The 24,419-nt window shown below is 41.8% G+C and overlaps 1 protein-coding gene across 1 annotated transcript in view; it reads left to right on the forward strand.

Moving 5' to 3' along the window:
• Positions 1-24,419, forward strand: part of OBSCN (obscurin, cytoskeletal calmodulin and titin-interacting RhoGEF) — a 176,748-nt gene that overhangs the window by 126,169 nt on the left and 26,160 nt on the right. Inside the window, 9 exon segments of the mRNA XM_079300531.1 lie at positions 390-554; positions 1,617-1,775; positions 2,808-2,985; positions 4,274-4,387; positions 4,806-4,973; positions 5,761-5,863; positions 6,461-6,590; positions 7,662-7,767; positions 23,352-23,626. Coding sequence (XP_079156657.1) covers positions 390-554; positions 1,617-1,775; positions 2,808-2,985; positions 4,274-4,387; positions 4,806-4,973; positions 5,761-5,863; positions 6,461-6,590; positions 7,662-7,767; positions 23,352-23,626 — 1,398 coding nt within the window.

Below are 24,419 nucleotides of genomic sequence, written 5' to 3' on the forward strand. Positions count from 1 at the left end.
TTTAATTAATCTAATGTTGACTCAGCATGGCCATGAATTCCTTTTCCTCTGGTACTGTGAGTGTAAGCAGAAAAGAAATGCAATGGATACATTTAGGATCACTTTGGAATTTTTAGTTTTCAACCACCAAAGAATATCTGGTGTTTGCTTCACCTTTATCTTTGCTTAATTTTAACTGATGTAAGTTGCAGAAAAGCCAGACTGGTTAGTCTTTAAGACTGCAGAATAAGTAGGAAAGAAAATACTTTTATTAAGCAGTTTGTGGTGAACAAATGGGAGAAAAGGTGCTAAGATAAAAAAGCTAGAGCAGATAATAAGAAACTTTTCGGCTCTGAAGGACCTGCTATTTTTCTTGATTACCCACTAACATTTTCTTCATTCACCTACAGGAACTGATCCGAAACAAAGCCAGAAACAGCCAGAACTGCACTCTGCTGGAGCAGGCCTATGCCATTGTGTCTGCCCTGACCCGAAGAGCAGAGAACAACCTGCATGTCTCACTTATTGAGAACTACCCAGGCACCTTGGAGAGCCTTGGGGAGCCCATCCGGCAGGTAAATGGAATTTCCAGTTGCTGTCGGTTCCACCAGTTTCTAAAAAGCTTTAATTCTTAGTAGAAAATCCTATAGAAATTATATCTGATTTGCTTATTTCGCTTAACTGCTGTCCAGAAATGGGTTTTCTGGCTCCACTAAGGTATGGAACAGCAGAGCATGGATGTTTATGGAGTAATTCACACATAATGCAGTTATTTGCCTTTGGGTCATGCTCATCGAGCAGGAATAAAATTGTTCTGGGCCCCTATATGGTCTAAAAGGGTTTTAACTCATCCTTTCACATTATTGGGAAGCAGGGCAGTTCCTGGAGTTACTGGCATCAACAGACCCATGTGCTCCCCCAGGTTTATCCTATGAGCCAGGTGTGTGGTGTTTTAGATGACCCAGCTATTAGGACACTTTAGTATAGGACTTTGAACACCCTCACTCAAATTCCTGTTTCTTTATAGATTTACTGTGCTGTACCAGACAAGTCATTTTTTGTGTCTGTATCCAAAGTTTTTCATGGGAATCAAGGTGTATTGCTGAGTGGAGTTGTAAGGTTAAATTACAGTGATAGTGTGGTGGGCATTCATCTCTCCATATTCAGGCATCCAAAAAGTGTTCAGTCACACCCCTCGAGTGTTTCCCTCTCCCTAGAGATGCCAGGGGAAGCCCATGTCACTAATTGAGCTGTGTCTGAAGTTATGTGGAATAAATACTTCTTCTTCTGGTGAAGGTCACCAAATCATCATATAAAGTGTCTGTATAATACACAAAATACAATTTTCCTTTAATATTTCCAAAGTGTTTCTACTTCTCTTTTTCTGGCACTAAATAATACCATTTAAATGAAGATGTAATGACAGCCACTGGCTATGCCTGTGTCTGATGAGTCACCTTTAGTGTTAGAATAACACTAAATATTAATATTTATTATTTTAATAAACCAGAGATACATCAGGGGACTGTGCAACAGAAACATTTGTTATCTGGGCACTGAAAAATGATGGTGAGACCTAAGTGTGGTAATTATTCCAGATGTATCACTTTGTGCTCTTCCTTCTTTTTTCCTATCAGGGCCACTTCATTGTGTGGGAAGGAGCTCCAGGAGCTCGAATGGCATGGAAAGGACACAAAAGACATGTTTTCCTCTTCAAAAATTATATTGTGATCTGCAAACCAAAGAGAGACACAAAGACAGACACCTACAGCTACATCTTCAAGAACATCATGAAGGTCTGATCACTTTATCCTCACAAAAAGCATTTCTTTGTCAATTAGAGCTTCACTTTTATATCCAGCTTGGACATTTTTTAATCCTTCTGAGCTATTCCTTTGCTGCAAAAAAGTCTTTGAAGCACAAGTAGAATCTGTATTTATCCTAAAATATCTTTTTTAAACCTCTCAGAAACATGTCAGAAACCATCAGGGTGGACTTTCACCATGCAGCAAAGAGATTACAAGCATTTATTTGTCTCTGTAACATCATTTAGTTGACAGCATAAATATATTATATTGATGTGGATTTTGCTGCCTACAATATTTTCTTGCATTTGTAAATCTATGGTTTTGGCAGTTTGTAATATTGGGAGCAAATTAGAAGGAATCTTATTTGCTAAATTCCATTGGGTTCTCTTTGCTGATTATGCCCTTTCCAGACATTAGTTCCTGTTGAGAAATGAAAAAATTCAGAGGATTTGACCCACTCATCTTCAGACATTCAGGGCTAAAACTGCCAGAAATCGAGGAAAGAATTTTCACAAGGCAGGAAATGCTCAACTCCAAGAAAACCAGCCAACCAACCAAAAACCCATGGAGCTCTTGACCAAGCCCAGCCAGGACTTTCTGAAAGTCCTTATCTCTGTCCTGATCAAGATTCATATGCAGATTTTATTTCCCAAGCGAAATAAAATGGAAACATCTCCATGCTTTGTCCAGAGACTGCCTGTTCTCTGTTTTTTTCTATGTTTCCTGGGCCCAACCCTTCAGGACAGTGTGTTCCAGCCTTGGGATAACTTTTAATTCTGGACATTATTTCCCTGAAAAATTAATCCCAGGAAAATGTCTGGTTTGTTAACCAGAAAGTCAAACATAGCAGAGAAAATAACTCCCAAAGTATCTCTGATTGTTCTTCAGCCAAATCCACGTTGCGTTGCTCACGCGATCTGAAAAAATCTTTAAGGAAAGCCCAAATTGCCCCTTTTTGCTGTTGGGAATTCCTAAGAACAGAGGATTTGTGGTGACTTCCTTGCCCTTTCTGTCCCTCAGCTGAACAACATCGATGTGAATGACCTGGTGGAAGGGGATGACAGGGCCTTTGAGATCTGGCACGAGCGGGAGGACCTGGTGCGCAAATACCTCCTGCAGGCGCGGACCGTCAACATCAAGAACTCCTGGGTGAAGGAGATCCTGGGCATCCAGCAGCGCATCAGCGAGCCCATCTGGAGTAAGTGTGGCACAAGACAGCCCAAAACTCACCCTTTTTGGTTTTTAACTTGGGTGGTTTCCTTGGCTCAGGAAATTATAAAGGGGGAGAGAAGCGGTTTGTGGTCGTTAAATGTGGGAGCGGGTCCAGGGAGGGGATTCTGCCCCTCTGCTCTTGGGGGATCCCACCTGCAGTGCCGTGGGGTCTCCAAATGGACATGGAGCTGCTGCAGTGAGTCCAGAAGAGGCCATGGAGACAATCTGAGGGTTGAAACAGCTCTTCTGGAGGAAAGGCAGAGAGAATTGGGGTTGTACCCTGATCCAGAGTCCTAAACACCCCAGTACAAATGACCCTGTGACTTCTCTGGGCTCTGGACTCTTTACACACCCTCTGGCTTGCACCTGGGTTTGTTTTGGAATTTTGTCAGGTCATTAAGGCTTCATCATTCCCAGTGTCATTTGAGATTCCACCAATTTTCAATCCACAAAACCTGTCAGCAGGGATCTTTGTTTTTCAGGCATAAGCTACAAATGGTGTCCATTATAGTGTAAGGATATTTGGCATCTTAAAATGCCAGAACAGCATTGGATTTAGTCCATATACACTGAAAACAAGTCTGGGTGCTTCATTTTTGTGCCTTTAGTGAGGTGTTTTACTGAGGTATCAGAATGTTTTTGTATGGTTTCCTGTGGTAGCATTGGGTTAAAATGAAAGTCACTTAATAAAGGAACAGGTTGCCCAAAGTTGTGGCTGCACCTGGATCCATGGAAGTGTCCAAGGCCAGGCTGGATGGGGCTGGGAGCACCCTGGGATAGTGGAAGGTGTCCCTGCCCATGGCAGGGGTTGGAATGCAGTGATCTTTAAGGTGTCTTCCAACCCAAGCCACTCTATAATTCTATGATTCAGTGAAAGCACAGATTTTATTGTAAGGACACCAGCAGAATGCTAGTTTGGATATCTAGGCTGCAATTTATTTGAGGAATTATCTTAACAGTGACAGATGTGTGGTGTCTGAATAATGGATGTGCTTATTAAAATCATATTCTAAAGTAATTCCAGATCAGCGACAAATTCCTTTTTTTAACATATGATTTAACTTTATAGCCAACAACAGGCATATTACAGACTGAATTTAGTCTCAGACAAACAAGGAGAGCATGTCACCTATAAAGAGCTGCTAGAATTTCCTGGTCAGTTTTGCATTTTGAGCCTCACAGATGTCAAAAATTATTCTAATCTCACTTAGCAGCAGCCATGCCATGGACAGAGCCCTGTCCTCTAGACTAACATGCTTCCTGTGATGTTTCAGTCCCTCCAGACTTTGAGGAAGAGCTGGCAGACTGCACAGCTGAGCTGGGAGAGACAGTCAAGCTGGCCTGCAAGGTGACAGGAGCTCCCAAGCCATCCATCAGCTGGTACAAAGGTATGAGCAGCAGGGCATCAAATGCACCCTCCAAATGTGCTGCCTGACCATACTGATTGATAATTGATCAGTGGCTAATCCAAGAGCTGATCCCTTAAAGATACTCAAGTCTAGAGACCATGTTCTTGGATATTTTGGGTGTACTCCTTTGGCTGGAAAAACAGAATTATGACTGTATTGCACAGAATGTACTCTGGGATAATTTCACTTTTAAGTGAGGAGTGGTGATGTATGATCCATGTACTTTGCCCTGGATGATGTTTTATAGAGCTGGATGAAGATGAAGAGCTGATTCCTAAACTTCCAACATCAGCTGCAATAACACAGCTCTCAGCCCTCTCAGGAGGAAAAGCTGGATGAAATTCCTAGGGAGGGAACTCCTAGTAAACTGTTTTCAAATAAATAATTTCTCTTTCAGATGGAAAGCTCGTGGAGGTGGATCCCCACCACATTATAATAGAAGATCCTGATGGCTCCTGCACATTGATCTTGGACAACCTGACAGGGGCTGACACAGGACAGTACATGTGCTTTGCTTCCAGTCCTGCTGGCAACGCCAGCACCTTGGGAAAGATCCTTGTCCAAGGTAAAGCCCTGCACAGATGCAGTGTTTTTAAGGCTATAAAACACCTTAAATTTGTACCAGCCCTGGTGTGACCAGCAGGACCAGGACAGTGGCTGTCCCCTGTGCTGGCACTGCTGAGTGCCAAGACCTCCAGTCTTGGGTCAGTTTTGGGTCCACCCTGACAAGAAGGATATTGAGGGGATGGAGTGTGCTCAGGGAAGGGGCTGGGGATGCTCAGCCTGGAGAAAAGGAGGCTCAGGGAGAACCTTCTGGCTCTGCACAACTCCCTGACAGGAGGGGACAGCAGGGGGGTTTGGGCTCTGGGAACAGGGACAGGAGGAGAGGGAATGGCCTCAATGAGCACCAGAGGAGGTTTAAATTGGAGATCAGATAAAATTTCTTCACCAAAAGTTTTGGCAGCCACCAGAACAAACTTCTCAAGAATTGGTTGAGTCACCATCCCTGGAAGAGCTCAAAACACATTTAAATGTGGCACTTGGGGACATGGGTTACTGTTTGCCTTAGCAGTATTATTGGTTGAACTCCATGAACTCAGAAGTATTTTTCAACCTAAATAATTCTGTTTCTATGATGTTACGAATATTAAGAGATTCCAGAGGTTCTATACAACATACACTGGATAATTATTTTTATTAAAAAAATTGAGGTACAGGTGCAGGCAACTATTTTTAGGTCAAAAAATTTGGTCTTCAGTATCCTTTAGATGCAGTGAGAATAATTGGGGACACACCCTTCCTATCTGTTAATATTTCTAGCTACCAGTCACACTTACCTTGGCTTTTTGCAGTGCCCCCACGGTTTGTGAACAAGGTCAGAAATGCTTATCTTGTGGAGGGTGAAGATGTTCAATTCACCTGCACTGTGGAAGGAGCACCCAGGCCTCAGATCAGGTCAGTCCTACAACTCCCATGGGAACAAATCCTGGTTTCCCATTTTGCATAGTCAGAAAAGTCATTTTCAGTTTATGACCCTTTCTTTATTGTGCCTTCCATCTTAACCCCATCCCAATGCTGGCTCTTTATGATCCAGACATTCCTGGGATTCTCAGCAATTAATTCTAGCTAGAATTTGAACAGAAATATCTACAGATATTATATATATATAATATTTGAACAGAAATATCTACAGATAGACCCTGAGGATGACTCTGTCCAATCTAAAGCCCCGGAAAACATTTTATCATTGTTTATCCTCCCTGCCTTACACCTGACTTGATTTTATCAGGTATTCAGACAAAGAGCTGAGCAAATATTTTCTTAGCATCATTTAAACTGCACTGACTGAGGAGATCTGTTGGGAATAATCTCATGAATGTGTGCAGTGTAATAACCAGGTGTGATCTACCCTCCTGCAGCACTCCCTTCCAGGACCCAAATATTTGTCTAAGGATTAACTCCTGAGCTGTTTGATGGATGGATCAGTGATCTGGGGGACCTGTTGATGCTGCATCATTTTTCCTGGCTCATACTCCTTGTTTTTCCACTCAGGTGGTACAAGGATGGGGTGCTGCTGAAGGACACCAGTAAATACCAGACTTTCAGTGAACCACGGAGTGGCATCGTAGTCCTGGTGGTCAAGAACCCTTCCAATGAGGACATGGGGCATTATGAATGTGAGGTAAGTTCAGAGAGATTTAAATATCTGCCATCCGAAATGATACAGGCAAGAGAATTCGTTTTGCTTGGAGAGACCCACAGCTGAGTAATTGCTCTTAAAAATACTATAGAAAGTCAGGGTGAACTAGATCTGGATTGTGAATGTCCAAAAGCTTCAGAATATTTTGATCTGACAGTTTGTTGGTACAAGTAAGAATTGATGGAGCCTGTTCTGGAGCTTAAACTCAGATTCAGATCTCTAGAGAAAACTCTTAAAAAATTTGGGACCATTCTGATGCGATATTTTGTTCTTGGGCTGTCTTTAAATTATGACTAAGAAATCCTCCAAAGCTAAAATAAATTAAGTCTAAATAGAAGGATAAAGCACTGAAATTCCTGTTTTGTTTAGCAGGCATAAGTGGAAGCAGCTGATAAATTTTTAAAAATGTAAGATATTTTATAAAAATTAGTCATAGTCTATGCATTCATTGTAATAAAACAGTAATATGTTCTAAGGGCTTGGCAGTAAAATAAATTGGTCTTGGTTTGGGAAATCAGTGTGAGTCAGCTGCTTCATGATAAATGTTTCAGCTCACAGAAATATTTAGGAAGTTTGATATACTTTAAAGAATTCTACTGGAATTTTAGCAAAATCAGACTACCTTGCATTTGCCATTGACTAAGATCCTAAGGTCCAGTATTCCTTTGGTTGAGTAAAACACAGTAATTACTGGATGATAAACAAAAAAGAGGTTTAATGGCCACCTAAATGTGTGTACAGCAGGAATGTGGGCATGTTGGGAGAGACAGAGTTACCAGGCTGCAAAGCAAACACCCAATAATCAAGTAAATAATTTTGTTGATGTGCTGTAACTTGTCTGAGTAATTTTGGGTAAAAGACCATGAACTCCATTGAGCAGCAAAATGTCCCTTCCAACTCCAGCTTGGCACTGGGGTCACACCTGCACCTATTTCTGTCTGCACTGAATTTTCAAGGGTAGCACAGGCAGATTTTTACTGCGACAACAAAAAAAAAAAACCAAAAAACCAACAACGTCCTGTGTTTCATTTGGCACTGCACCATTCTCTCCAGCTGATGAACAGGTTAGGGTCTGCCAAAAGTGGAGCAGAGCTTTACCACCACAGCGCTGCAGCCCTGACCCAGGAGAGGAGAGGAGACCAAGCCATCACCATTGAAGGTACGACCCTTGCCCAGCTCCGTACGTACGCCCACTGCCCCAAAAAAACAGGATCCACTATCTTCTGCCATCTTACCCATGCTGGTTGTCAGTGTCCATGTATCTGTATGTCTTCTGGAGATGTGCATGGGCTCTGTGCCCATCATCATCTGTTGATTTCCAAACCTGGCAAATCAACTTCATATAATGCTCGTGGATGCATTATATGAAAAAAATGGAGGAGCGAATGAAGGGTTTGTCACGGCACTGCTAGGGCAAAAAAAGGAATGCTATACATTTAAAATGTGTGTCAGCCTGGCAGAAATGTTACAGGGACTGCTAAGTAAAGGTGGAGATATATTGTGATTGCTCCTGAAATACCACTGGAGGACATGGGGAATGACTGGGAAAGCAGAAGTGTCCTGAGCAATGATTAGTTCATCCATTATTAAGAACTGCCCAGGGATAGTCATAGAGTCTGTTTCTTTTTTTTCTGCCAGTTTCACTGGTAGGGTGACAAGAACTGATTTTACACCCATCCAAAAATGCATCTTTCTTCACAACTTTTAGTCATTACTTTCTAAAGTCCCTGCTTATCCCAGGGATTTCCCCACAGTGTGTGTTAGTGCTTGCTGTAAACCCAGTTTAAATCCATGTCTACATCTCCCTAGGGAGCATTTCCTGGCATAGGGAATTGGTTCTTTGCATATCTTATGAGTGGCTGAGTGTGAACCAGCCAGTCCTGTCTCTCTTGAAGAGTTCCCAGTGGCAGCTAAGGAGATGGTACAGCCAAAAAATCACATTTAATGAGTAAGGGACAGATTTGGAGGGCCAGAGAGAGGACTGGGAGAGGCACAGGCCTTTCCATGCCAGCAAACCTTGCTTTCCCTGGCCTCTCCCAGATGAGGCTGGTGGAGACATGGTCAATAAAGTCAGAATTTTGCCAACAGCTCTAGTACCTTCTTCCCTCAACTTTGGTCGTTCTACATTGTCTTGAGATAATAACAGGAGTTCAAGTGCGTGTTGGAAAGGGCATAATTAACATTATCAACATCCACTGAGAGGCAATGTTCTGACTTGTGGAGCTGCTGGGTAGAAAATGCTGGAGTTTGGAAAAATATTCAGGGATAAATGATCCTCTACTCATTTTATTCATCATTTTCTACAGTCCTCTGCTGTTGGCCCTGTTTGAGACAGGACCCTGGTCTGGCTGGACCTTTGGGTCAGCCCTCTGTAGACACAAATGTTGTTCCATTACGTTAAGAGGATTCATCCACAATAAATAATTAAGATTAGCATCCTGCTTTATGAACTTTCCTGACGTGTTTTCCTTTTAGCTCTTTCTCAGAGTCCCATCCAAAAGAATTACAGGGAGGATGGTGTAAGTGTAGAAACACTATAATTTTTTCAGCCAAATAAACCTTCAAGTACTTGAATTCTTTGTCTTTTCTATGCCCCAAAGAGAGAAAAATAAATTGTGTGCAGGATGTAGAGGAACACAAATAAGTACCTGTCAGGGTGGTATATCTTGATGAAGTCCCCTTCAGGCAGATGTTATAAAAACAAATAAAGGTTGTATAAAATGTTAGGAGTGTTTTCAGCTCTGGGGGTTGCAAATGTCTGTGTTCAGCCCCAAATTTCTTATCTCCTCTTACTCCTGTAATCATAACAAAAAAAAAAAAAAAAAAAAAAAAAAGGGGGGGGGTGAGCTTGGTTACAGAAATACAATTGGAGTTTGCCTGGAAGCTTCAGAAATGTCATGAAATAGGTTTGTTCTGTGATGTGCAATTGCTTGAACTCAGTAATAGGGAAGAAAATAGGTACCTGAGTCATCTCCAGGGAGAACTGCTTCAGGCCAGTGGAGAAAACAGGCTGATCCATGGAGCAAGAGGATTGTTGTGAGCAGAATCACAGCAGGGATCAATTTGGCAAAATGCACTTGACCAAGGAGGGAATTCCTTGCTTTCCTGAGAATAATAACCAACCTTGATCTGCCTGGGGAAAAATCAGGTTCATCTGGCAAAGAACTGCAGGACAGGTGGATCTCATGAAGGCTATGTCTTTCCATCCTCACAATCCTTTCTATTTGTGAAAATGGGATTGCTTGTAACTTCACCAAGAGGACAACATTACTGCTCTCACAGCAGGAAATAGATACCGTGTCTGCTTCCTGGCTCAGCTGCACCCTGGGTCTGAGCTGTACCTGATTTATCTCTGTTCCTGTGAAATGTCCTTTGTCTGAGTCTCATGAGGCACCCAAGGGGCGACTATTTTAGTTTTTATCCTCCTGCCTTTCTGTACTGTTTATTCTGCTGAGCCAAACCCATGGTTTGGGATACCATTAGTCCAGTGGTTTATGAGCCCTGATCTGCAGCCTGACCACAAACTAAAGACTGTATTTTGGGTATCAAAACCAAAATTCTTTGGTTAAAATTCACACTATGGGAGTTTGCAGGTCCCTTGGATGGATCAAACCCAAAAAGGATGGAAACCACTGGACTAAGGGATCCTGTGTGAGCTGAGATCTGCCTCCAGCCACACCTGATCGCTGCACTGAAGTCAATAGAGGGTTGCTTTAAAAAATCCTCTTTCTGTGGATATTGGAAGAATTTGAGACACTTTTAAAAAAGTGTAGCTGAAAGAAGATCCTTCTCTTTGACTTCCAGTTGACTGTGTCTGCTTTGCACCTTGCTGCCTAACCTGCACATGGCACACCTGGGCTGATGTGCTCTGGCATGTTCTGGTGTGATTTACCCATCCAGGCTCACTAACTTGATTATTTGTTAAGGAAAGCAAAGCCCAGTGCCTTGGAAAGGTGTTGCATTTCCATATGGGTGGGCAGGTCAGGACCTAGAATGAGGCAGTCAATACAAGGGGAGGAGTCAGGGACAGGAGTGAAGATAAAACCATAAATACAAATTCCCAAAGCAGCTACAGCCAGGCCACCATAATTCCTTCACATCTTTGCCTTAGATTTCATGCAGAGCAGGTTCTTCAGTTGCCTTGTAGCAGGCACTTAAAAATCAACAAAATACTTTGAAGTTTTTACAAGGAAGATTTAAAACACAGAGGAGCATTAGATCTCAGTGTTACTGAAAAAATAGGGCACAAGAGTTTTCCCCTGACCATCCCTGATTAGGGTGATGATTAGAGTGTTTACCTCATTATTTTTATTCTTTTATCACCATGGTTTAATCCCATTTTTGGCCAAGCCACAGGGCTTTGAGTGCAAATCCAGGAGAGCCCCACCTGCCTTTTCAACCATGTCAGTCACTGCAGCAATGGAGCCTTTTGGCTCTTTGGGTTTTTTGCTTGTTTAGGTTTTGGTGGGGTATTTTTGAGAGACATCCCAAACCACCTGCATTTCATTCATATAGTCAGAAAACTCTTATATCCATGGGTTGAGCCACCAGCCCTGGAGGGATTTCAAGGACCTGTGGAAGTGGCACTTAGGGACAGGTTTAGTGGTGAAGGTGGCAGTGCTGGCTCAGCAGTTGGATTCAAACATTTTAAGGGTCTTTTCCCACCCCAATGATTGCATGAATTGCTGATTTTAGGATTAGTTTCAGCAGCTCTTGACAAGTTTTGCAGATCAGTCTCCAAAGTGTAGCAGAAGGAGGTGAAAACAGAGCAGTGCTCTGGCTCATGTCAGCACCATGAACTGGGCAGCAAAAATAGCTTTAAACTTCTTTGAGTGGAGACTTATTTTTTTTTTTATTTAAGTCCATAAATAACCTTCCATCCACTCAGAGCAAGGAGAACTCACTTATCCTCAGTGTTCCATCACTTGTAAGCCAATGTTTTAATCTATTAACCAAGGAAATGTCTGGTCCTACAAAAGCACTGGCTGTCCCTAATGCTTACAGCTTTTAACCTGCTTATCAGGGCCTCCTGCTTTGCAAAGCTGTTTGCCTAAAATGCTCTTGAGAAGTTGAAATGATAAATCTGGTGCTAAAAGTGGATGCAGAATATTTTCCTCTCGGGGGAAAAACAACAGGAAAAAACAAACAAGCAAAAAAAAAACCAAAAAAAGAAAGAAAAGAAACCCAAATTCTCTCATCCTACTTTCATGTGGTTCTATCCTTCAATATAGGATTGCTGAAATCCTCCCTCACACCTCGGACAGCACATAAGACATTTATTAAATTTTAAAATAAAGCTATCATAATTTAAAAATATAGCCAAATATTTAAAATAAAGCTATTTTCAGCTTTTTCATCCCAGGCCTGCTGAACTTTTGAATATTGAATCCCTTTGACATCCATTACAAATAGAAATATCACAGCTGGTGTCATCTGGGAGGACTGCAAGAACAGACATTAATAGTGCAAGCATTAAAGAGACTTTTTTTCTTACAGACATTGTGAGATTTCATTAAATTTATCCAACTATTTAGTTTAAATTTATTAATTCTCATCTAAATACACTTGCTGCTAAAATAATTGCAGAAAACATCTATTTTCAGGTGTATAACCCAATCAGTTAAAACATTTCCATCAGAACATCAGTATTTTTACTCATAAACTCTCTGCATATGGATTAATCTCATAACATTTTAAAAGAGATGTTCTAAAAATTATTTGAAAATTGCAGAATAATGATTTTAAAAAGTCAGTGAAAATGTCTAATGTGAGTGCAGTAAATTGTTTGAGCACTCAGTTCATCTGCCATCACTGTATTATTATCATTCCACTATTTAAAAAAAGATTTGAATTATTAAAAAAAAATCATTAAGGATAGATAAATGATTTTATTGTAATTGTGTCCAGGGATAAATATTTAAAAATTATTTTGCTCTTTACTTACCCAGTTAGTTTAAACTCAAATTTCCAAACAGATTTTGTTTAAACTCACCCAGTTCTCAGTAATTCCTTTGAATCTCTGGGAAATGATTCCAGATTTTCACAGGCACAAACAAGACAAGGCTCTGCAAAAGAAACACGAGCTCTGGGTCAGATATCAACATCAATATTTGCACAAAATTGTTTTTCATTATGGTCAAATTTGTGTTTTTACCTGAGGCAGGGAAGAGCCCTTGGTAGTGAAGTGGAAGGAAAATTAGGTTAAAGTATTCCATTTAATACTGTAAATGTATTTTTAATTTTCAGTCAATGCAGGTTTGGGGGCACCATTGAAAACATCAGCACTAATCATCAGTTACTTAACAAATAATACAGACACTCCAAATTCCCCAGGCAAGAACTGTTGGTGATTTTATAGATATTTTTAAGTGGCAGCTCACTTAAATTGCACTGACTGAAAATTATTTATTATACGCTGGCTGGAAAATTGAAAACCAATTGCTGTAGATTAAATTATGAGGTTTTTTTAGATATTTTGTGAGTTTATTAAATAAAAAGTGGGTCTTGCTGATTTTTTTTCCTAGATCTCAAGCAGGTTAAGCAGTTCAGAGTGTCTCAAAGCAGTGTGGCTCAAAGAGTAATTTTATTTCAGTGGGTAGGATGGAAAACCTGCTGAAAACCTCAGTTCTTCAAATGGTATCTTTCTGCTTTTTAAAAATGCCAGTTCTAAAAAATACTTTTGATAGTAACTTTTGATCTGGATATGCATCAACAGCTTGGTTATGCGAGAAGGGTCAGGAAAAATTGCAAATTAGAGCAAAAAAAAAATAAAAAAGAGAGCAGACACAGGGCTCTCCTGGGTTTCCTAGGATTTTGGGGCTTTTTGGATGCTGATTTTATCTACTGATGATAATGATATTGGTTTTCATATTTATCAGCTTGGATTTTGCATCCAGTCCATAAAAGTTTGGCCACAATCCAGTGTTTCGGGGATCTCTTTTTTTTTATAGGAAGTGAAATCACAGTTTAAAGAATTTCAGTTCTCCAGGATTTTCCAGATTGAGGCATTTTCAGGTTTCTGACACCATCACTACCTTATTATAGGATAAAAAAAATTAAATAAGGACCTTGTTTTCTAGTTTTGTCTTCCAAAAAAAATGGTAGAATAAATCACTTTTTGCCAAATCTTTCTCCACAAAATATTTAATTTCAAAGCTAAATGTTCAGAGAGCATTCTGGATTCTGATTCCTGGTCAGAAACACTACAGCTGATGCTGGAAATAACCACAGAAAGCATGGATGGGATGGTACAGTTGGTTATTTTTCACTCCAGTTTATGTTGATGAACTGAGCAAAGATAATTTAATCATTTCAGCTTTTGCCTTTCTTTAACCCCTTGCTGTTCATACTGTTCTCTTTGTAGTCACTGAACAAGAGACTAAAGTGCCCAAGAAAACCATCATCATGTAAGTGCTGATTTTTTTTTTTTTTTGTAACATTTGTGATTTTTTTGCCTTGCTGCCTTTGCATGATCCAATAACAAGCTTGTGTTCATTGGCCATGCAAGTGTGTTCATTGCCAACCCACCAGATCCCACAGAACTCTCTGCCATGTGAAAAAAAGTCTTTTTTTTTTTTCCAAAGAGTTCAAGAAGGTAGAGTCTGAATGAAATCAGCTTTGAAAACTGTCCACCTGAAAATATCTACCAATTTAACAGATATCTCAGAGCTTAGAGTGATTTCTTCTGGCTTTATTTTAAGTTTTTCGGGAATGCCTTGAATGTTGAAGCAGAAGGAAGATTTATATTTTTATCCCTTTCTATCTCTGTATTTCTAATATAAATAATTGTCCTGATGACTTGGTCTTTGTAGATACTTTGAACCTGGTTTATATTGGATGCCTATAAAATACAAAGATTAAGTACTGCAAAAAGCAGTATTTTCTCAATCATACATAGCCTAGAAGCCAAGCACCCATTAAAATCTTAATTTATCTTCTTAGAGAAATACAAAATAAAATTGTTTTATGTGCTGAAAGGGGGACACTGGCCTGTGACAGGATTTCAGAGCAGCTCCAGCCATGTCCTAAGGTTCTGCAATATTTTGGGAATATTTGGGAATATTTGCCTTCCCTCAATAGCTGCACTATTGCTAAAATCAACCCTTGACATGGACATGAGTGGATGCATTTTATTTTTGTCAGACATAAGATTGTAACTAAAGGATGGTTAAGAGTTGCTTTTTTTATCCCTTTTATTGTTTTCTGTGAGGGTTATTCCTTTAGATCCATGCACTTGGCCCTTTTGCAGTCAGTGCTTTATAAGTTGTTCCTCTCCCAGAAGTTGCACATTAGCTCAGTTAAACTTCCAGCCACTAGACCTTCTTCACCCTGCAAAAACCAGAAAATAAAGTGGTTTTACCTGAACTGCCTCAAGAACCAGGATTCAGATTGGGACAACTGAACAGAGAGTTATTTTTTTATATCTCCTTCAGAAATATCCTGATAAAGTAGTGAGCAGGAGGGAATCTCAGAGCCACTCCACATCTACAACTTGGTAAATCTCATTTATCCACATCTCTGTGCTTGTATCTGGAGCAGCAGCACTAATACTGGTGAATTAAATAATATTAAATAATACAAAATACCAACAGTTAAACTGATTTCTAAATTTCTGAATCTAAATTCCACAGGCTGTTGCTCTGGACAGCTCCAGAAGGGATTCCTAAATCAAGGGCTGCAGCCTCAAAGGAGTTTAATGAATTCAGGAGTGGGATCTCAGGCAGAAATTCCCCTCCTTTGGTGGCCATGAACTTTAAATTGGAGTGGACATCAACTGAAATTGGGATGGTGATGGGAGCAAGTTTGGGAATAATTCTGTAAAGGCAGATTCCAATCTGCAGCAAGCTAATGAACAGAAGCAGCTTTAAAACTACTGGCAGAAAATAATAGATAATTGAGAGATGGGATTGAACAATGTCCATATATACAAATCCCAGACCCAAAAAAACCTATTTTAATTTTTCAACATAGATCAAAGTCTACTGCAAGCACCCAAGGATTCATTCTCCTCTAAAATGATTTAATTTTGTGTAATTCAGAAAGGCACCATGGCCAGTGGGAAGGCTCTGCACAGACCTTAAAGGGCTATAGGAAAGCTGCAGAAAATTTAGGGAAAAGAGTAAAGCAGTGAGAAGAGAGGGTGCTCTGCAAGGAAATAAATCTCCCTGTAGCTGACCCAGTCCTCAGAGGGAGAGATTGATGGTGGAAACAAATCCAATCTCCAGAGGAGTAGGAGGTGCAAGTTTTCAAAAATAAGAGCAGAAGATGAGAGAGACTGCAATAAACCCAAGAGGATTACTCTCCCATGATGGCCATAAATAGGTTCTCCATTCTCAAGGGTAAAAGTCAGAGCAGAGATGTCTGAAGAGCAGAGGGGTGACCTTCAGCCCCACGTGGCTGTTTTTGTTTTTAATCCCATTCCTTGGAGGTAGGGAACAGAATCTCAACAGAGAAACAAAATGAGCTTTTCCTGTGATTTCCCCAGGAGCAGATGTGGAGCATTGGCTTCCTTGTGCTTGCCAGGAAAACACTGGCAGAAATGTATTTACCTGGAAGTGTTTCCATGTGAGAAACAGCACGGAAAAACCTGCAGGAAAAACTGCATGCTAAGTATGAAGAGCACTGAAGGCTAGGTTTAGACCTTGGATTAGAAGGGATCTTTAAAGATAATCTAGTCTCACTCCTTGCTGTGAGCAATTTCAGCTCAGTCAGGCTACTCAGAGCCCCATCCAGCCTGACCTTGAGTGTTTCCAGGGATGAGGCATCTGCCAACAGCCCAACTTCAGTCAAAAAATCTAAAATAAAGCCAGCAGAAATATGCTAAGAAATCACAATTATCCATCCAAATTTGGCTTAATATTCTTGTATCTGTTGGAGGCAGTAGGATCAGGCTGTGTCTGTACTAATAGTACTATGAAGAGTAAAAACAAATTCATTTTGGCATAGATGATTTGTGGGGGAGATGTTCTAACATTCTTTTCCTGGTCATCTCCACATTTTAAGGGTTAATCCCTTTCAGTGTAACTGTTCTGCATGTGGAAATTCAGATCTCTGGTCTCAAAAGAGGTTTTAACAAAAAAAAAAAAAGAGGGATATGTTAGATTAATTACATATTATTGTGAAGATGCTGATTCATTTAGCCCTTTGAGGTGTATGGAATTAGGATTTTATCCAAGGATATTCAGGAAAATGTTGAACTCTTGGAGTGTTTACAATTTGGGGGTGTCCAAAGCAGCAGAGTAGGTGATGAACACAAGCACATGAAATCCAGCAGCAGCCAGCAGAGCATCTCTCAGCTGGCCGTGTGTTCACCCCCAAGGGGGTTCATGGAGCTGGTTTTCCCTGGGGAAAAGGGCACTGGGGTTTTCCCTGCATCAGGAGGTGCAGACAGGCATGTGGGTGTGTGCACTGCGTGTGTGTCCCTCCCAGAATGACCCAAAAGCTGGAATGCTCACCCAGACTAACCCTGTGCTGCCCACCGAGGCATGCTCTGCTGGAGTGTGGCTCCCCAAAAAGTCTCGTCTTCCGCCAACTCCGCCCCTTTCTGCCGTCAGAGAGGAGACCATAACCACGGTGGTGAAGAGCCCAAGGCAAAGGGGAAGGGTTTCTCCTGCACGTTCTCCATCAGGTCATTCTCCTTCCCGCTCCCCACGGGTGGAGCTGGCCCCAGAGCCCGTTTATGTCTCCAAGATCAGGCAGCCTGTCCACAGACACGAGCAGGAGGCAGCATCAAAATCTGCTGCTGTGCCCAGGCTTTATGTCACAGAACACGAGGACATGCAAGGGGCAGCGGCGAGAGACGTCGCTGTGGAGAGCGCAGTGGAAGAGAAGAAGCCCAAGTGGGTCGAAGTGGAAGAAATAATTGAATTCAAAGTGAAAAAATCACCAAAGCCCACAAGGAAAAGAGGTTCTTCCCCAGTAAAACAAGAAAAAGATGACTCAGGGGTGTTGACCTTCACGTTTCCCAGCTCAAGGCCGAAGCGCTCTCCAGAGGATGATCCAAACACAAACAACTCCAACAACAAATTGGTGGAACAGTCAAAATCTCTGCCCAGTGAGGGTCTCTCTGAAGGTGACATCCAGCCCCTGGTGTACACGACTGAGCAGGAAGGACCTCAAGTCAGCAGCGATGAGAGAAACTCCCCATGTGGGTCGGAACAATTAGGAAGTGATTCCTTTATGGATTATGGAACTGAAGGAAAGTGCTGCCCTCAGGAACCGTGTGCTGACCATGGATCAGACACCGCCTCCCCTCTGCTCGCCTGCGGGGGTGAGCCTTTGGTCTTCAGTTTTGGGACAGCTGCTGGAGACCAACACCAAGTCCTGTTCTCCCCAGCAAGTCCAGAGGATAAGGAAGGGGTCGATGAAGTGGATGTGTCTTGGCCTGTTGGAGAGGAGGTCCCCGAAGTAATACAGGACATCCTTCCTGAAGAGGACAACGCCATGGTGGACGAGCCAGAGGAGCTCCACACAGACGACATCAGCACGCGGGACCGCAAGATTTTAACCCACAACGGCAAACTCTTAACCCTGGAGGACCTGGAGGATTACATCCCTCAAGAAGGAGAGACCTACAGGTGCGAGGATCAGAAGGCCACGGCGGAGAAGCCCTGCGAGATCTCGGTGCTGCAGACGGAGATCAACGAGCCCACCATCGGCAAGCCGGTGCTGCTGAACCTGCGCCGGCCCGTGGTGCCCGAGCCCAGGCGCAGCTTCTTCAGCCAGTACGAGGAGCGTGTCCCCGGGGGTGTGTTCGTGTCAGCCCCTCGAGTGGGGCCCTCCAGCATCTCCTTCCGCCTGGGTGATCCCCGTGCTGCTCCTCCCGGCCGCTCCTTCACCGTGAAGCCGTCGTTCTGCACCGAGCTGCAGCGCTCGGCGGACAGCGGCCAGCCCAGCTTCAAAACTGAGGTTTCCACGAGAACACTCAGCTATGGGACCGTGGGTGAGCCTGTCACCTTGCACATCAGCACGGAAGACCTCTCCCAGAGCTGAGAAGAAGCAAGCATAACTTTTAACGCCAAAGAAAGCAGCTTTATATTAAAAATTAAAATATCAAAATTGTTGTAGGCGAGGGGAATCGGTGGCAAAGGTGGCGAGGTAACGAGTACAAGGGAAATGTATTTAAATATGATGTGTCAAGCTTTTCCAGTCTTAAAGGGAACAGTCTGCCAGAACAGTTTGGAACTTTAGAAGCTTTGATCTAGGTGAACATGTATCATTCCATAGTGGAGCAGCGATGGGAGGTTTAGGAAAAGCCTGATTCTTCTACCTATGACAGAAATATAGATGAAGAAGTGTGTTTTTTGTCCGTGAACTTAATAATTGTTTCATGTGCCAGTTTCTGGTGTGGCAAGGAGGTGAAAGTATCTAAGCTTTTCAGCATCCTTCAGTAGCCCAGGACAGGGGATATCTCCTGGGCCCAAAGGTCATGAAGCTTCATTCTGCTTTGACTCTGCTCTACACTTGTGACACCAATTCGCTCTACCAAAATTTCTTCATAAACCTTTCAACATGCACAGTCTGGTTGCATTATTTTAACCTTCTGCCATATAATGAGGAATATAGTAAATATTACATATAGCAGGGATTCAAAGGGCTGCTCAGGCCTTTTGGTTGAAATCCCAGTTTGACTCTAGTCAGTGGTGAGTCCCACTGTCCTGAGGAAACAAGAATTTTGTTGTTCTCTTCTGCCTTAAGTGAAAAAGACTGTCTTTTCTAAATGACTGATATTTTCAAATCCACTTCCTAGTTGTCTGATAATGTAGATTTCATTATTCTGCATTCTAGTGTGGTGGATTTTAAACCATATATTTTGAACTATAATTTAATTAACATGCACTGAAAGATTAAAGTGCTGCACAAAACAATTTCTGCTTCTGCAATCAAACATTAACAAGTACAAAGGTCCATAAATGTGGTCTTCAAAGGACCACAAATGTGGTCTTTGCCAATAAATATGCCTGGATGAGTATTTGTTCTCCTGAACTTGCCAGTGGTGAAACATTCCTGCCAACAGATTGATCCATGATGTCCCTTATACGTGATAAGAGGAATTTACCACTGAGCTACGGCAAAGTAGCAGGAGCACAAAGATTAAAAAAAAATAATAATAAATAAGGAGAATAAAGAGCTTTACCATAAATATTCAGTTGAAACATAGATCTGTTCCAAATGTATTGGGCTGCCAGTTGCTATTGCATCATATTACTGTAACCAGGAAGGTCGAGATGTCTTGGAGAGGGACTGTGGAGCTCCTCTGGAGCTTTGCAGTGAGAATGCTGCTTGAGAGGGAGGCTGAGGTGCACTGAGCACAGCCCATCCCTGCTGGCTTCACCAAAAATGGATGTTACCCAGACCTCCAACAAGCTGAGATGAGAGATGAGCTCCCAGGCCCAAGTCTTGGTGCCAGCTGGAGTCAGGTGGAGCTCAGTGATCTCAGCACTGGCCCTCTCTGGTGACAGAGACTGGGGTGAAATGTCCCCACACCCTGTCCCAGCTCAGCTCGGTAGAAATGCTCAATAGAAACTGTTTTCATTTATGATTTAGGGAAACCAGAAATGCTCAGGCACAGCTGAATTTGGAGTGAGGAGAGAAGGTGGAATGAGTTTCTGTTTTGGGAACGGATGGATGATGTTGGCTCAGTGTTTCCCAGCCAGGTGAAGTTGAGGAGCTTGTTCTGGAGGCTTGGGGCAATATTCCTGCCAACAGGGACTGAATTCACAAAAGGTGCTTGTAGAAAAGTTATTTCTTTTCCTTCTGCAGCTGCACCTTGTGCTGACTAAAATGAACATGTGGATTTCACAGCCTTTCACTTTCAACATCCACCCAGGATGTTGTGTGCACTACCTTTATGATATAGGATGCTTTTCCAGTGGTGAAGGAAACCAAGCTTCCTTTATGGTACTATCCCATTTTTTATAACATCTCCTTGGTTTATACTGTTTGTTTTATAATGAAGCAATACGATGGATATATATATTAGTGCTTTTTTCATATATTGCACTGTACATTGGAAAGTAACAGACACACAACAGGGAAATGCTTTCAAAGCTAAAAATATTTATTTTGATCCTGATTCTGATCACAGTTATTCCAGAGCAATTCCACAGAAGGAAGTGGATTTGATTCAGATTTACAAAGATACTACTGAGAAAAGAATTTGTCCTGTGGTAGTCTTCAAAAAATATAATACTCAAATAAAAGATAATGAGGATGTGTAAAGGAATGTGGAGGTTTCCTCCTGTTGTGGTCGTCTCAGGTTTTTATAAAGAAGCTCTAAGGCTGCATTTCTGATGATCATAGGAGAAATACTTTGATTCATTAGTTCAGAGCCATTAACATCTGTTTACATTTTATTTTGAAATTTAAGCAATAGAGAATCAATTGAAGGAAATTTTTAAAATCCTATGCAGGGCTCTGTTCAAAAAGTGAAAGGTTTATGAGAAGTTCATTACATATACTTTCAAAATATTTTCCTAGACGTTAAAAATTATGCTTGTAAGTGATTACTCTGTGTAGATAACTAATGAGATGTGTGGGGATTTATTTCCTGTAGATGAAAAGATACAGCTGTATGAAAGATTTTAATACAATGAATGTTAAACTGAAATTCCTGGAGGTAAATGGGTATTAATAAAGTGGAAACTTGAGTTTGCTTGAGATACAAAAAAGAAGAAATAAACCACACACAAAAAAAAAGTAAAGTGCAAGATATGCTGTTAGATGCTGAGTTTAAATCAATAAATGTCTTGCATCAGCTGTCACTGAACTTGTTGGTTTTCTGTGTTCTTTGTTACAGCACTTGATATTCCATCAGCTCATCCCTTCTCCCACTGACTTCAGCAGGAGCTGGGTTGCAATCCCAGAATATTAATGCAGTTGGGCTCTGGCTCCTTTTTTATGAACAGTTTAAGAAGTGTTGAAGTGAAAAAAACCTGGTTTTATGGCTATTTCCAACTCAGGAATCTTGAATTATTCACATTCTCTTGGGTCCTTCTCTGAGACCAAACTGGAGCTTCAAAATATGTGTCACCCTTGAGTTCATGGGGATGGGCTGAAGTTGTGGGGTGGAAAGGCTCAAGGCTGAGATTTTAGGGCTGGGAAAGAGGTTGTCCATCACAGGGTGTCATCACTGTGGTGTTTGTTAATTCTGTGTGTCTTGGGGGATATTAAAGTTGCTCAGCCTGAATCAGTGTCCAAAAGAAGGAAGTGGTGGTATCAGAGCATGGGGGAGACCAGTGATTAGTGATATATAACCTCTATATCTATATCTATACACCTGTGAATATATTTCCTAACTGAGTGTTTCATGCCTTTGCAATCATTTCACTCACTGGCAGCTGCCCAGTTCACAGGACAGCACCACTTGGCAGAAATCACAGCAGGAACACCAGAGTATCCAGGTATTTCTCTAGGAAAGTATTTCATGTCCTCCAGCCAGCCCAGTGCTGATGAACACTGATGGGCAGTCTGGGACATCATGTGAGCAAATCTTGCTTTTTTCCATCAACATTCAGGAAATAAATATTTTGTCAAATATTTCAATGATATCATGATTATGGAAAACAAAAATCAAGTGGGATGTCTTAATCCACAAACAGGCCTTCAACTTCATTTTCTCAGGTCTATCATGGGAATTGACTTTCTCGAGGCCAGGAAAGGAGCAGAATCAAAACCCCTACAGGACATTCTTATTAATGTCAATGACATTAAACAAGTCAGAGCTGTTTATTCCATATGCTCTTATTTTTTTCTCAAGCCATGAATTGAGTTTTCTCTCTTGCTTGCTGAGCAATCACATCATGGACATGATCACTGTCTTAACCTGACCTGCATTTTCTCTGTCTTCATGATTATGTGGGGGCTTCCCCAGGTACCATCCATCCCTTTGTTGTGCCTCTTCAGGATTTGTGGAAGGTTTATCAGGCAGGAGACTGGGTGAGATGAGCTCCTGAAATCTGTGATCCCATCTCAGCCTTCTACACCCAAACCCATCAGAAATATTTAGACATTGTGAAATGAGACAAGCACATCACCCTAGAGTGAGGAGTGGCTTTTCTGCCAGACTTTGATGAAAAAGAACAGCCCTCCCTTCATCCCTGCCCTCTCCAGAGTCACTGATGAGGCTGGTTCCTGTTCACTCCTTTTCCTCCCCTGTGAGATAACATCTTCCTTGCACATAGGGTCTGTACCAGTGCAATGAGTTCATTTCCTTGGTCTCATCCAGTGGTTGGTTCTTCCCCAGAGGGTGCTGGCACTGCCCAGGCTCCCCAGGGAATGGGCACAGCCCAAAGCTGCCAGAGCTCCAGGAGTGTTTGGCTAACACTCCCAGGAGCAGGGTGGGATTGTTGGGGTGACTATGCAGGACCAGGATCCTGGTGAATCCCTTCCCATTGAGAATATTCTGCGATTCTATGATTATTAAAGTTATTTTTGACAGACAAACCGATGTTGGGTTGAGCTGGGAGATGGATCCTTTGTTCCACTGTCTGGGAAGAGGCCAGATGTTCACACAGGTAGCACAGCATCCCCAGCCTGCTGAGATACAACTTTCCAAATCATTTTGTGCCAACCTTCTTATTTTACCTCTCAGCTACATTCCCTCTTGCTGGAATAAGCATTTCTTCATCAACTCTTCTCTAGGAGGGGAAAAACAATACAACTGCAGATATTTCCATGGGTTGGATGGCGCTGTTGGGTTTACTTTTCACCCTGAAGAGAGAAAAGTTGTCGTTTTGTCTGTAGGATTGACTTCCCCCCAGCCAGAGACGGAGACAGTGCAGGCGTCGCTGCAGCGCGCCGACCGCGAGATCAAGACAGCCCTGAGGAAACTGATGGACTCGGCGTCCCTGCTGGTGACTCTGCCCCCTGGCACGACAGCAGAGGGTGGCCTTGGCCCTGGCCCTGCTGGCCCTGCTCCCTGCCAGCCCCCAGGGCCACCAGCTGCACCCTCTGTGGTCGTCCATGAAGCCAGCACCCAAACCCAGGCTGCTGGAGGCCATGGTAGGTTTGGCATGAAGGTGGGAAGTGTCCCCTGGGGAGCTGAGAGGCAGAAAAATGTTGGAAGTGTGTGGGAGAAATAGGATTTTTGGATAGTAAATGAATATGATTACATAGAAGTTAATTTATTTTTTAGCTTAAAATATACATGTTAAGACAATTGTTTATGTGATAATGTAATTTTTTTATTGGTGTTTTCATGTTGTTTTATGTGTTTTGTATGAGTTTTTTAGGTATGATGATTGGCAGTTGTTTAAAATTTTATTTACTTTTATTTGGGGTTTTTTAATGTTGGTATTTTGTTTTTTAGGTTCTTTATTTATTTAGTACAATTTACGTTTTAGTGGCTTTGAAGGGTCTTAACAAGTTGTAGAAAAACTTTTTAAAATGGCTTATTTTGTGCACTTGTTAGAAACATTGGTTTCAACTAAGAAATATACAGAAAAACAGTTAAGTGTGTGAAGAAACAGTAAAATATGGAGAAAAACAACTAGGCAGTAAAATATGAAGGAAAATAGTTAAATAGTTTGGCTGGTGCATATGATACAGAGCATGGCTTGGACTTGTTTAGACATGTCACTGTGGCTTAAACTTGTTTAGAATTACTACCAAAGTGCCAGTAATGATGTTTTTAACCTCATTTTTCTGTGACATTGTGTTTTGAGATGAAGAGAAGGTGTTCAGACCCAAAGAAACATTGGAGGGTGGGTTTGGCTTAGGTTGGGTCTAAGTTTGGGGCAGATCTTTCTGGAAGCAGGAGGTGTTTTAAAACCATGTCTGAAATAGAGTTTGGTTCATCACCTGCCCAAAATT

The sequence above is a fragment of the Erithacus rubecula genome, assembly GCF_903797595.1.
Source record: "Erithacus rubecula genome assembly, chromosome: 3".
Taxonomy (NCBI): domain Eukaryota; kingdom Metazoa; phylum Chordata; class Aves; order Passeriformes; family Muscicapidae; genus Erithacus; species Erithacus rubecula.